The sequence below is a fragment of the Onychostruthus taczanowskii genome, unplaced genomic scaffold (assembly GCF_017590055.1).
Source record: "Onychostruthus taczanowskii isolate IOZ18803 unplaced genomic scaffold, ASM1759005v1 scaffold54, whole genome shotgun sequence".
NCBI classification, from domain to species: Eukaryota; Metazoa; Chordata; class Aves; order Passeriformes; family Passeridae; genus Onychostruthus; species Onychostruthus taczanowskii.
Window position 1 is genome coordinate 5,793,985 of NW_024503013.1, and position 13,704 is coordinate 5,807,688.

General features: G+C 38.6%; 1 protein-coding gene across 3 annotated transcripts in view; it reads left to right on the top strand.

The window, feature by feature from the left end:
- GRIA4 (glutamate ionotropic receptor AMPA type subunit 4) overlaps positions 1 to 13,704 on the top strand; it is a 215,799-nt gene that overhangs the window by 172,061 nt on the left and 30,034 nt on the right. For all 3 annotated transcript variants that reach the window (XM_041417023.1, XM_041417022.1, XM_041417024.1), the window contains exon 13: positions 916 to 1,163. In XM_041417023.1, coding sequence (XP_041272957.1) covers positions 916 to 1,163 — 248 coding nt within the window. The remainder of the gene's footprint in view (positions 1 to 915; positions 1,164 to 13,704) is intronic.

Here is a 13,704-nt window from a genome sequence, read left to right on the forward strand (position 1 = left end):
TATTCCTATTGCTGGAGGAAGCAAAGGAGTTGTTGAGTGAATCTAATGAGCATGGGAAACTTCTCAGCCTGACAGCATTTCCTTCCTTTCTTTTAGTGAACATTTTTATTTGCTTTCATTTTTTATGAAGAAGTTTTAGTTTTGCTTAAGGAATTACCTGTAGTTACTCCATGCATTCTCGGACAGGAAAATTTCCAACTAATGCACTCTAAGCCATGAATTCTTGTGCATTCTTTGAGAAAGTACATTTCTTACTCATTTATTGGCAGGGTCAGAGTCTTTAAAATAAATCCACTGATACTGCAGTTCTAAAATCGTACTTAATTCTTTAAGAAATATGTTTATGGCATTTTACTTCTTTTGATATTTGCTCCAACTTGCTGTTTCCATCTTTTACTGTGAACCATGTCTTCAAATATTGTATAGCATTTCTGAATATAAATCAGGTCAGGTCTGGACTCTGAATCATGAAAGCAGAAATCTTACTTGTGGTTTTGATGGTAGAAGTAGTGGGTGTTAGAGAAAGGTGTTAAGATTCAGCTGAGTATTTATGGGGAGATTATTTTACTGTTTTTCTTAAGAGTACAGGTTTATTGTGGACATCTATTTCATATATCATCCCCTAAAACACATCGACTTTGTGAACTTCCTCTATTTAACAGTAAATTCAGCTTTTCAGGTTTCTTTTTTGACTGCTAGAGGGTAGCCAAACTCAAAAATAGTATCTGCTATTATAGTACTGATAATTTTCTTTCTTGTCTCTTTTAAAATAATGGAATTCAGATAAAACCCTTCTCCAAGATTTTCCCAACCTCAAATGTCTGAAAAATTAAGTATGATTGATTTTATTCGAGCAGTGCCATTCTGAAACGTTGCAACATTCTTTTGTTCTAACTTGTTTTTGATTTTCTCCAGAGATCAAAAATAGCAGTGTATGAAAAGATGTGGACCTACATGAAATCAGCTGAGCCATCAGTGTTCACTAGGACTACTGCAGAGGGAGTAGCTCGTGTCCGCAAATCCAAGGGCAAGTTTGCCTTCCTGCTGGAGTCCACCATGAATGAATACATTGAGCAACGAAAGCCATGTGACACCATGAAAGTGGGAGGAAATCTGGATTCCAAAGGCTATGGCGTAGCCACACCGAAGGGTTCTCCATTAAGGTGGGTGGAATAGTATAACAATATAAAATGTGTTGTTATAGTATTCCACCTTCCCTGATGTCCCTGATATAGCTCTTTTTGTTTTGTGTGTGAACATGGTATGTTCTTTTTATTTTCTTCCATTTCATTTTTTTTGATCAGCAAAGGTAACCATTTCTAATTGCAATATGGATTGAGCAGCTATAGTTGGCGGATGTTTCAAGGCCATATAAAAACCAAACTGGTTGAACACTAGCTACTTGAAGTCAGCCTCAATAGAATTAACACCAGTTATTCTATTTCATCAGCTTTTTTCACAGAATTCAACCCTTTACAGCAGTATTATGCTTACATTATCTACATCAGTATCTGCATCAATAATATGCCTACATTTTATGTTTTGTTTATTGATCTTGACTACTAATTTCTGAGTAAGAAGCTGCTTGTAACATCTTTTTTCAAATGTCACCACTTGGAGGCAATTAGTCCTTCATTAAAGTACGTTTTTACTAAAGCACCTTCTTATTTAGAAAAAATGTTTGTGTTTCTAGCATTATGCATTTCAGTACTGCCTTCAAACTCACCAGTATCTTCTTTTTCATGGTATCAGATGCATTCAGTAAAGTAGGAGAGTTTTTGATTCACAGGCAGAACATCATTTGCATTTCATTTAAATTGTCGGGGGACAAAAGTCAGCTGTGTGTTAAAATTGGCGGTATTTACCATTCTGTTTCTTTAATGTTTAACACAAACAAAACTTGAATTTTCCAGTATAAATTTGCCTATTTTCTTCAAAAGAAAAGAGCAACTAGCAGTTGAAGGGAGTCTGACAGTGATAAGGTGCACATGGGTGGGGGAAAGGGAATGCTCCGCAGAGTGCTCAGCACCCCGTTTCTCACATTTGTGCTCATGATGAGGGATGAAAATGTGAAAAAAAGGGGAGGAAGTAGTTGTAAGAGAAGAGTTGCAAGAGCAGGTGGAGCCATATGTCTGTGGATGAAGTAACTAAGGACCTATTTGTCTACATCTGTGAGTGCAGAGGAGATATTATTACCACTATGCAGATAACTAGACTCACTCATAACTCATCAGTTTAACCTGCACACAATGCCACAAACATCAGTAGCTGTAACTGTATTAGAGGGATGGTGAAAGGAATATCATTAGGAATATAATTTCCATCCACAGCAAAAGAAGATTTGTATGCGCAGGGGAAAATCAGGCCAGTTATTTTAGTGAATTTTTGGTCCTTAACATTCAGTACTTCTCAGATTTAAAAATTGCCACCTTCACTGCTAAACAAAGTAGTAAGAGAACATTAAGGACGTGAGAGAGGGAAAATGACAATAAAAATGTTAATTCTGTAGAAAAACATGTCCAGAACTCATAGAGTAGATAAAGGTAGAAGGCAGTGCTAATAAGAGAGACTGCTCTATTATCTGGATGTATTTTCAAAACACTTAGTTTTTATTTTATATTTCCAATAAATTGACATCTCCTTTTCAGTGTGTTGGACAACCTAAGAGTGGTAGGCAGCATTGCAGTTTAGGGTAGTAAGGAAATGCCCATTGCTGACAGTCATGCTTTACTGAGTCAAAGCCAGGGCATACATTTTAGGAGTACTTTGGCTGCTGTCATATATGTCCTAGCAGTGGGCTCTTTGTTTTAAGTGTGCTTTATGGTGTTCTTTAGTCCCTTTCTTCTGCAGAGTATTCAATACCAATAAGCAACATCCTGTTATAATGAGCACTGATAGCCTGTGGAAGTTGATTTGTGTCAAATTTGAGCTTATTTCAGGTTTGTTCCACTGTCTAGACAAAAATACCTAGGAGTTACGGGGATGAGACATAAAGCAGTTAGATGTATGAGGGTCTAGTAAGACTAATAAGAGCAGAGAGGAAGAGCACAGCCACAATTGTACGGATCCAGTGTGAAGTCCTGGTTCCATCCCAGCTGAAGACCAAGCTCCCAGGCAGTTCAGTGAGGCCATAGTTTCATCTAACTGGGGGTCAGCAGCTATCATTAGGGTGATGTGATCAAGACCATGTAATTTTTCACATCCTACCTTCAAACATGTTTCAAAAAGTAGAATAGGGGAAATCCTACCAGACTTGAAAATTGGACCAAATCTTCTTTCAAGCTGTCTCGACTGGCTGTCCATGTCCATGCCTTTCCTGAGCCTTTCTTTCACATGTGCTAAGCTGCTTGTTCTCCTGCTGCACCCCATTCCCTCTCCAGCCCCAGTGACAAACCATCAGTGCTGCTTACCTACTAAAAACATTAAGCAACACACTTAATGTTCTGGATAAAAATAAAGAACTAGCAATACCTCACATTTGTACCACCTCTTTCATGAATACCTATGGAGAGTAGCACTTACAGAAGAGGAGAAAAGCTTCCTCCCTCTGTGTTTTTGAACAGAAAAGAGTTAGCTGTAAATTTTATATGCATGTTTCAGTATTTTCTGAATTTTTTTAAGATTTAGAATATGCTGCTTTTGCTATTTTGACTGCATCCCACATGGTAGAGTTTCTGTCACTGATCAGATGACTTATGTAACTGCTGTCTGCACAGATAATTGCAAATATTGAACATGCAGCTTGAAATCCATGAAGGGCAAGCTAGCTGAGCTCATTACATAAATTAGTCAAAAGACATAATTTGCTATGGGAATTTTAAGTTCTGTTTTATTTAATAATCCTAATTTTCTATTTGAGTTATATGTAGACCACAAATTACTTGATGTAGTTCACAAATAATTGCAAGTAGCACATAAAATTTAAACATTCAAATGCTATCTTTGGTTTGTTCAGGACTAGGGAAAAAAACCCAATTTTTCCAAATGAATTATTCATATCAAATTAATCACTGAACTGTTTGAACACCTATTTAGTTAGAAGCATTTTAGTCTTAATCCTTCTCCTACTTACAATGATATAAATCAGGAGTTTTTTTCCCTGAAAATATAGTAGCATCTGAATAAAAGTAGTGTGAGTCTGTGGAGAATCAGACCATATATTTTCACACATCTAACTGACAGCAAGTGGTTCTTCCTGTCGCATAAGATTAGGGATGGTTGCCTGCCATCACATCACCGGGCTCATGTTCATTACAGAGCACATACCCATCACTTGGTTCATGCAGATTAAATCCACATGCCAGAGAGATCCAAGGACTGGTCTCTCTGTTGCTCATGACTGCACACATGAGCAGGGTAGTGGATTTTAATTCAAAACTCTTCCTTGTTGGGTTTCATGCTACACTCCTGCAGTGTTCAACCAGTACCTATTGGCTAATTGAAATTATTTATTCTCAGTGCTGGTGCAGTATTACAATTAATGCATATCACTGAATGGAGGAGAATGGGAAACGCCTGATGTGTGTTTCTTTTATGCCCAATGGGCAGTACCACATCACATATCATGTGTGTCTCCTTCCTTCCTTCCTTTTCAGTGATATTCATTTCTATATGATGTTGTAAAAGACTGATGTGTTTGAGAAGGAATGTGGGATTGAGGGCAAAGACTCTCATCACAACAAAGATTGAGTTTCTCTCATGGCACTACCCAACTGTTCTTACTGTTTCTCCTCCTACAATGGTAGGTATGCTTCCAAAGCCACTGTGGGGTACTCAGTGTGAATTAATGAGTTTTTTCTTCAAAGGTGGTTAAGAGAGTGCTGCTTGTCTGCTTAGTGACACCTACCTCTGTAAAAGTGTTGTCATTAGAAGATGTTCTTGTGGCCAGACTTCTGGCCATTGTGGATCACCCCTGGGTCATCCGCCTTGCCGCTTGCAGTAACTGTGTCATCAGAGGGCAACACCTGGAGATCTTGTACTACTCAAGTCCTGTGCCTTGCATGCCTCTGCTTTTGTGTTTTAGATATGTAGGCATCATAAACAAGTTTGAATAGTGAAGAACATGAAAGAGTTGTCAACCCTAAGAGGTAATGATAAAGGAGTTAAGGGCAATATTTTCTCAAAGGTACACTAAAAGCTTTTCCAGCTTTTTGTACCTTGAAGCTGTTTTATGTAAAGGGGAATGACAGGTTGGGCTAAAAAATGAGTTATCATTTCTTCTCTTACTGTTTCAACTCAGGACATTTGTCCTGTCCTGTAGCCAAAAGTATGCAGCATGGATGAGTGAAGCCTGCAAGGTCATAAGTGTCTGGTGAGACACTTTGAGCCCAGGCAGATGAGAATAACAGGATTAGATTTAGACAAATAGAAAAACTTTTACTAGATGCATCATTGTGTTTTAGAGATTGGTGATATTTGTTCACCAGCCTCATAAAATCCAGAGTTCTAATAAGTTCCTGCTATTTGAATTACAGGTAATGTTGATATATATATTAACATGGGATTCTATATTCCATTATTCAAGTCTCTATTCCTTTTGTGTAGTAAAGGATTAACTCAATTTGACTGTAGAAAGAATTCTTTATGTTCTGGAGAGGAAGGCAAAAAGGTCCACCTCGTGATATCTACTGGTTTTTGCAGTGTGACATCTGGTGACATGAACTGGCTCTTTACACTTTATCCATTCTTTACCATGTTTAACATAAAGTGTGCAGTGTGGGCAGTGCATCAGGAAAGCTAGTGTTGCTGATGTAACTTTGACATAATTTTAGCAACTCATGTGGAGAAAAAAGTGCAATGTAAGGGTAGATATTAGTTTCTATCCCCTGCAAGGGAGGAGCTCCCTGCAGATTGCTTGTGGTGCAAAAGGCATCCAAACAGTGTCGTGTCAACAGTATATGGATTCTCCTGTTTTATGTAATGTAATGTGCAATACCTGAAAGAGATTTATCCTGGAAGTGAGAGATTTGCGGTGGAAGGACATTTTTCTTGAAGAAAAATGAATCCGTGGGAATAAGATAAAGATCTGTTGTGAGGGGAGTCTTTGTGTGCATGGGCCTTGTAATCTACCATCTTCATCTCAGTGACTTCATCTTGTTTTCCTGGGGTGAATCTCTAAAACTGCCATTCTTTCATTGTTTCACTTCGATGTGGTACTACAGCTGGCAATGTTACCGTTGCTTTTCACAGATGTATCTAGTATGGTTTGTTAGAAATCTAGTGTTGGAAGAAAACTTATTTTAGTAACTCATGCACATTCATACAAAATTTTGGCAGACCTTACATTAGATGGAATATTCCCCCCCCCCCCCCCCACTTTTTTTTTTCTGGTAAGTGATACTTCCTTTTGTTTTTTCATTGACCTGAAAATAGCATTATGATAGTATAGTTTCTTGCAGTGGGACTATTTAATTTTTTATCAAATGTTGTCCTCAATGTTTTTGTAGACCAGACTATAAGGAGCTTATTGTGGAAGGAATTCCCAGCTCATCATTCACTGCCAAAGCTGTCGGTAGTCAACTGTAAGGACAGGTGAAAACATTGCCCCCCAAACTTCTTGCATGCTCTGGTTTCTTAAGCTTTCTATAAGATTGGATTTGTGTGTACAAAAGGATAGGTATGATATTCACAGACTTCCTCTGAGTAAGAGAAGAACTAGAAAAAATGTTTGAGCTGGCCACACAAATTTTTTTACACTGTCAACCTTTGTCTACTACAGAGGACTTCTTCCACTGTTGTTTTTCAGTGGTTTTGAAATCCATGGCAGAAATCCATGAATCTTTAGAAAAACAGACTTTTCCCATCAGTGAAGCTTCCTTGTACAAACTGTGTTGTATCACAAAGGAAGCATTTCCTTAGACAATTCTTCAGTGTACCCTATATTGTTCAGTTTTCAAAGGTCTTTATAGATTTTTTTTTTTTTTAACCAATATTGTTGATGCAACTATTTTATTTTGGTGTTTTTGTGCATCTGGGCTGCATTCTTCACTCAATGGCATATTCTTGTTTCTAGAAAGGTATCAAAATAGGTAAAGGAAATGTATGGTTGGGTCATCCTGATAACATCTGCGCCCCATGCGCCTCTGAGCGCGTTTTGGCACTTGAGAGAAGAACGGGTATTTCTTTTGCTGGTTAGCTGTCTTCCGGTTGGCAACACTGGCACATAAAGGCCCCCCCAGATCATTCTGAAGACAAGCAGCCATCACAGTGAGGAGAGATGCAGAGGTAGCAGATTTTTTTTTTTTTTACATTTCCCTTCTCCTGCCAGAATGCCTGGTCTTGCCCTTAATCAGTGTGTTATTCACAGAGTCGCTTCAGCAAAGCACCATAGGAGCTCGAAACTGATGTTATTTATATACAATGTGGAGAAGATATAGAAAGAACTGGAGAATAATTGAGGTTTGATGATTAAAATGAGTGATGTGAAAATGCTGAGTTTGACCTCTACTCTTTTGAAGCAAGGGCCACTGGAGAAAGCAAAAACCCCTCCATAGTTGTGGGGTGGTCTGTTGATACTTGAAAGAACAGGATTTTAGCCAGCTTAGCAGAATTTTCTAGGGTCATTTCTTTCTGTGATACAAAATTGTACGAAAACTAGAATGTGATCTGTAGCATTTTATACGTATATAAACATTATCCTGTTTGACTGATGGTGTAGATCATACTGTATGACTTTGCATAATATTTTTCCCTTCACAGTAGGCATAACAAGGCTTGAATTACCACATCATTGTCATTCAGTGTCAAAACTTATAGCTGAGATATTTCTCAAGCAGGTCAGATCCTTTAGAGCTTGTTGGGTTTTCTGCCAACTGAAAATAACACTTACTAGGTAAAAAGGCAGAGAATGGGCCACTGCTTAGGAAGGAATATAAAAGTCAGGAGTTAAAACAAGATCAGTGAAGAGAACCTGAAAATGAATGTTAGCAATTTGTTCTTGCAGCTGAGCCTGGGAGGCATACTTAATTTTGGTTACCTGGGTTATTTCTGTCTAAGAGCAGAGTATCTATTTGAAAAGTAAATATAAAGCCTTGGGAACAGAGATTTGAGTCCCAACTTGCTCTGCCCCCCAGTGATGCCTGTTGGATTAATTTCATAATTTTCAGTCAAGATAAGGGTCTTCCATGTGCAAAAATAGTGCAGTAAAAAAAGGGAAGATTTGATGATGACTAATAGGATTCACTGCAAGATGTACAAGCAAATGTATTGAGGCAAAATCTTTTACTTGAAAGAGTTTTGCCCATTCTTGCAATTTTTACTAATAGACGAAGGAAATTGTAATAATTCTGATTTAAGTCACCAAATGGCTGTGAAGAGCATTGCTATTGAGATAATTTCTGATACTTATCTCTTTGAAAGAAAACAACTCATTAATGTCCATGATGCTGCACTTGCTGAATTTTCTCTGACCTGGGGGAGAAAAAAATCACTCTATCTTTCAAGTACTTCAAAGAGCCATCTCTGACCTGCCTTGCCTCACAGAGCCTGTTTCTTCATTGCCATTAGCAGGAAGTTTTCACTCTCAGACTTCAGGGATGATTCATAATTGAACAAAGCTCTCTGTCATTTGGAGGAGAAATCAAAAGTCACAGGAATTTGTTCTGCTGCCATTTCTGTTTTCCTACACTCCAAATGACAGTAGAAGCAACTGATAGAAGGCAAAGCTCTTCCAAGAAGCTTAGCTCCCATCTTGGTCACACTGTCAGGTTATGGTGCCTCTCTGCTAGTATCATCCTGCTCCTTACTCCAAGGAAAGTCTTGGGATTTTAGTGAGAAAAGTTGTGAAATGAAGTGTTTCTGAGCAGCAGTGAAAGAACAGAGCATGGAAACAGCAGTAAAACTATTTCTTAGAAAGGTTGGGTTTGGGTTTTTTTATCTTAACATTTCAGTGACAGTAGGTATTTTTAAATTAGCAGTATAATCAGTGTACTAGGTGAAGCTACCATGCTGTATCTTCCACTTCAGTATTTGCTTAAAAGCAAAATGAGGTGCTTTTTTAAAATTTTTTTTTACAAACTATTTATACAAGAGATTTCTCATTCTGATATGTAATGATTACTAAAAATTTCTTTACTCTCTTACAGAAGCATTGGGCCAGTCTGAGGTAGTAAGCACCAGGAAAAGTTCAATAACAGGCTTGTTTTCTACAGTCAGAAAGAAATCAAGGCAGCAAAAAGATCAGAGTTCTTTTCTTGCTTGTCTGTTTCAGAATTGTTTGAATGCAAACAGGATGAGCTTCACAACAACAAATCTATCCAAATGCAATTTGTCAGACTGTTGAATTCTCTGACAGGTAAAGAGGGGCTTATATTCAAGTTTACCAGACTATCAGCAAAGGCCATAATGTCTCAAAAGTACTGATACCATTGCTGTGCACATGTCCTACTGATTTTCTGGACTTTTACAAACCTTTAATAAGCATTAATCCTCACTGTATGCCAGTGGGGTACAAAAGGTTATGGTTGTTTCCAGTCTATAGATCCCCTGAGAAATAAACGCTGCCTCTTGCCACTTCAGAAATAATTTTCTCCTGCCCTTTTCTCTGCCATTTCCACAATCCCTTGTAAAGCATCTCAGCAGAGGGCAAGATGCAGCCCTTTATATTTTAACAATGCTGCTCATTATTATTTCTCTCTTTTCTTTTTATTACAACTCTCTGGCTGTTTAGGTGTCAAGTCCCAGGAACTTTGAAGTTGATGGTACAGTTCCCGACAACTTAAAGGCCTATCCCACTAAGATAATAATTGCTCAGGTAAATTGTAGGTAGACTGAAGCAAGGGAGCAGGCTGTTGAAAGGCATCTCAGCAGCTTGTAACAATACCTCTCTGTGGAAATGACATTTGGGGTACAAATAGCACCTGGAAAAGTAGTTTGCAATTAATCTGTGTGATAGCTGCAAAGCCGCCGGCTTCCAGTTGACAGTAAGTACTAGATGGACTCCAAGAGACATAAAATGGCCATTTAGTCTTTGTGCAGCCTTGATTCTTGTGAGAAATCTCCAACCAAAAGTAGGGAGAAAAGTTTGTTTTCTTTCTTGTGGTTGCTCTCAACTGAGAACGGTATCTCAGGCTGGCACAATGTGTGACAGAGTAGGCATTATGGACTGAACATCCCAGCATGAAAGGTAGAAAGGTGTTGACAGCACAAAACAAGATTCAGAAGTCTTAATGTATAATTTAAGCTACTGTGTGTCTTGACACAACAGCTCTAAAATGCCACCCTTTCCCATCATCAGAATCTTCCCAAGGAGCTCAGGTTCCAAATAAAAATGGCCATATGTGTATCTCACTGAACAGTACAAGTTTAAAATATTGTTTGATTAAATAGTGACTTGCGGTTGATCAACAATTTTTCCTCTTAACTGGTCTGCTTTGTGTGTGGTAGGAGGTAGAATGAAAACTAGAGCTCTTTTTCTCAACTATCTCTAGTTATCCTTAGCTCAAGTCTCTGCAATTCTATAACTCAATGCCTTATTCCCAATTTCTGCTTTCCTTCCTCTGCTTCCTATTCCAGCCAAGTCACTGAGTGAAAGCATAAATCAAGCCTGAAAAAGGATTGAGCTCCTATTTAACTATCTCTTTTAGCAAATCACATTATGCTAAGCAATGCTCTGTGTTCTTTTGTTGTGACTGTCTTTTAACAATTTTTGGCAGGATTGGCAGTTTTCTGTAGTCAAAATTTGGCTAAAATTTTCCCTGCAGTTTTTTAAAGTCAAAAGTCAACTGGCTAACAGGGATCCAAGCCTGACCTGGTGCAGAGACCTATTTTATTGTTACACTTCAGGTACTTCTTTCTACTCCAAAAGAACACGTGAAAATAATAATCTGCCTCCAGCATGCAAAGAAAATAGAGCTTTTTTAGTTTTTTTTTCTCCCGTCTTGTTCAGGAATAGCATCTCTGTGCAGGAAGATCCAGATCCCTTGCTAGCTTCCAGATCTTCCATTACTAGCAGCAGGGATGAATGAGGCCTGCAGGTGAGAGCAGCCCCAACATCTGGCAGCCCATCTGTTACCTCCAGAATATGTACAGCTTTCTCTGAACATAATTACACATCAGGCTCTTTCCAATCTGTTGCTGATACGGTAGCGTGCCCTGGATTTGTAACTATCTTTAAGAGGATTTTATATACAGAATTAGATGTTTGGATTCTTTGATATGGATGCAGGCACCTGATTTCACACATTTTATGCTATGTTGTTTGTGTGATTTAGGTTCTATTTTGGATCTTAAAACTCTTAAGCCTACAGAAAAATTCATGGGATCTAGTTATGTCCTACAGAAAATCTCAGCTCTTTCTAGAAAACCCAAATTGTCCATATTTCATATGCCTTAATGTAAACATTACTAGGCAATTCTTCACATTTTTACATTTTCAACCAAAGTTTTGAATTTTAAAGTTTCCACAAGAGCATTTTACTGCTTGCAATACAAAATATGAAGAGACAGGTTTTAGGAGGATGCTCATTTCTTTACTGGTTTTAAATAAAAATAAAATGCCCTCTATCCAAAGCTAGGGGGCTTAGCCACATTCAGATGCTTTGCACTTATTAAGATCCAGCTCCCCAATAGTATATGATACTATTCTAATTATATTCTATAACTACTGATAATATTTTTTGGTGTAAAAACACATGAATACTTGGCAATTAGTTTTGACTTTTCAGTTTAAATAATGCAAACTCAGTCTATGAAAGTGTAGTTGAAAGTGAACAGAAAGTCTTCACAGTTTCTTGAGGATTTAGGATTTTTTTCCTGTCACAGTTAAATAAGCAGGCTGCTATTTTTGGCATCTCTTTTAGATAGTGGGCAATTATCCAAAGCAGTTTCCAATTACACTGCTTTTAGTTCATCCAATCTGTAGGCCACAAGACAAGATACTGTTGCATTAGATAAAATAATTGCAAACATTCAGGCTGCATCTAGAACACAACATCCTTTTTTTGGCCTCCTCACTTAAGAAAAACATCAATAAATTGAACCTATTTCATGGAAGATGATCAAGATAGAGCTGGATATGGATCTGGACTGTCTCTAATGAGGAGAGTCTGGGAGACCTGGACTTGTTCAGCCTGGAGCAGAGATGGTTTTGGGGCATCTTAGGAGCAGCCCAGGGTGTCTGTGTGGGGGTCTTTGAGGAGGTGGAGCCAGACTCCTCACAGCAGTGTAGGGCAGGAAGGGCAGTGACAATGAACATAAAATGAAAGGGGAGAAGTTCAGACTGGATGTAGGGGGGAACTATCTCCCCCGACTGCCTGAGGACAGTCTGACAGTGACACTCTGCTCAGAAAGGCTGTGCAGGCTTCGTCCTTGGAAGTGTAAAAAACGTGACTGGCTGAAGCCCTGAGCAGTTTGGTCTCACCTCAGGACTGACCCCTGTACAAGCAGGAGGCTGGACAAGACAACTCCTTAGGCACTTTCCAGACTGCACTGTGCTATGATAATTTTTTGAAAATTATGGCTATGATAAGGATATCTTCATCACATTGAATCTCCTGGAGCTACAGGAGTATTTGGAAAGTTGTAGTAGCTTATGGAAAGTGATGTTTATGTTTCCCGCATGGAAGAAGGTCTTCTCCTGACCTACTAGGCTTTAGTTACAATTTCTGTGAATTAAATGTCAAGTAGACCATTCCCATCTGAATAAAATTTTCTTGCTAGAAAAGCAAAATAGAGTGAGAGAATTTGAAGCCAGTGAAATAACAGTGCTTCATACCTCTTCTTCGCCAGGGAAAAAGGAGCAGTTAACTTCCTAAGCAGCTTTATTGGGCTGCTGAGTGATTGACGGCATGGATTTTTTTGGGACTCATGAGTGGGTCAAAATGTGGAAGAGTTTTTTTGTTATGGGAGTCAGGCCACTCAGGTTGGCTGTCTCCCACTTCTGGCAGGAAAAATTAGGAATATGTTGTGGTTAAGGACTGAATTGAGGAAATACACACAGAAGTTTAGGCTTAGTCTATCTCTGGGAAACCAAAAGGATAAATTCTCTATGAATGGTTGCCTGAAAAGACACAGATTTCTGAGAAACAGTGAAGTTTGATCGCCTGAAGACGTGTCATACCGGTGAGCTGAGTTAATGACCCTGCCCAGATTTCCTGGGAGGCTTGGAGGAAATCTGTACTTCAGATTCACCTTTGCAAATTGAGGGTAATGACAATTGCCCATCAGCCTCAGATGAATAGTGAAGATTAATAGCTCAGTGTTTATTGTGCTGTGGATATTTGAAGCCCATTCCCACTCCAGATGTTTCTATGATTATTTCAAATCCATGGAGGTGTATACGTCAGGATAAACACGGTGGTAGATTTCTCAGTGTCTTTGGTCAAAGAAACTGATCTGGAAAGAAAACAATGGGGAAATTGTAACTTCAGCTAATGGTTTCTGAAACAGTCTGTGGTCTATGACCACATGTTTTGTGTTCCATTTAGAAAGCAATGGCAGAAATCTCCATCACCAGTGGACCCTACTCTGTATGGCTTTTTAAATTAAAATTGGCACATGGGCATGTGTTGAAGGCGACAGTAATTACATTATTTGCATCTCCATATCCACCGTGGAGATCTAGTAGTACTTTTAGTACTGTGTTTTCTCTGTAGCCTGGCTGCTTGTATTTGAAACATTACAAGCAGGTGTTACTGTATCAATGTGATTGTGCTTGGTCCAACTGGACTGAGGGGTTTGGGTTGGAAAGGACCTTAAAGATCATCT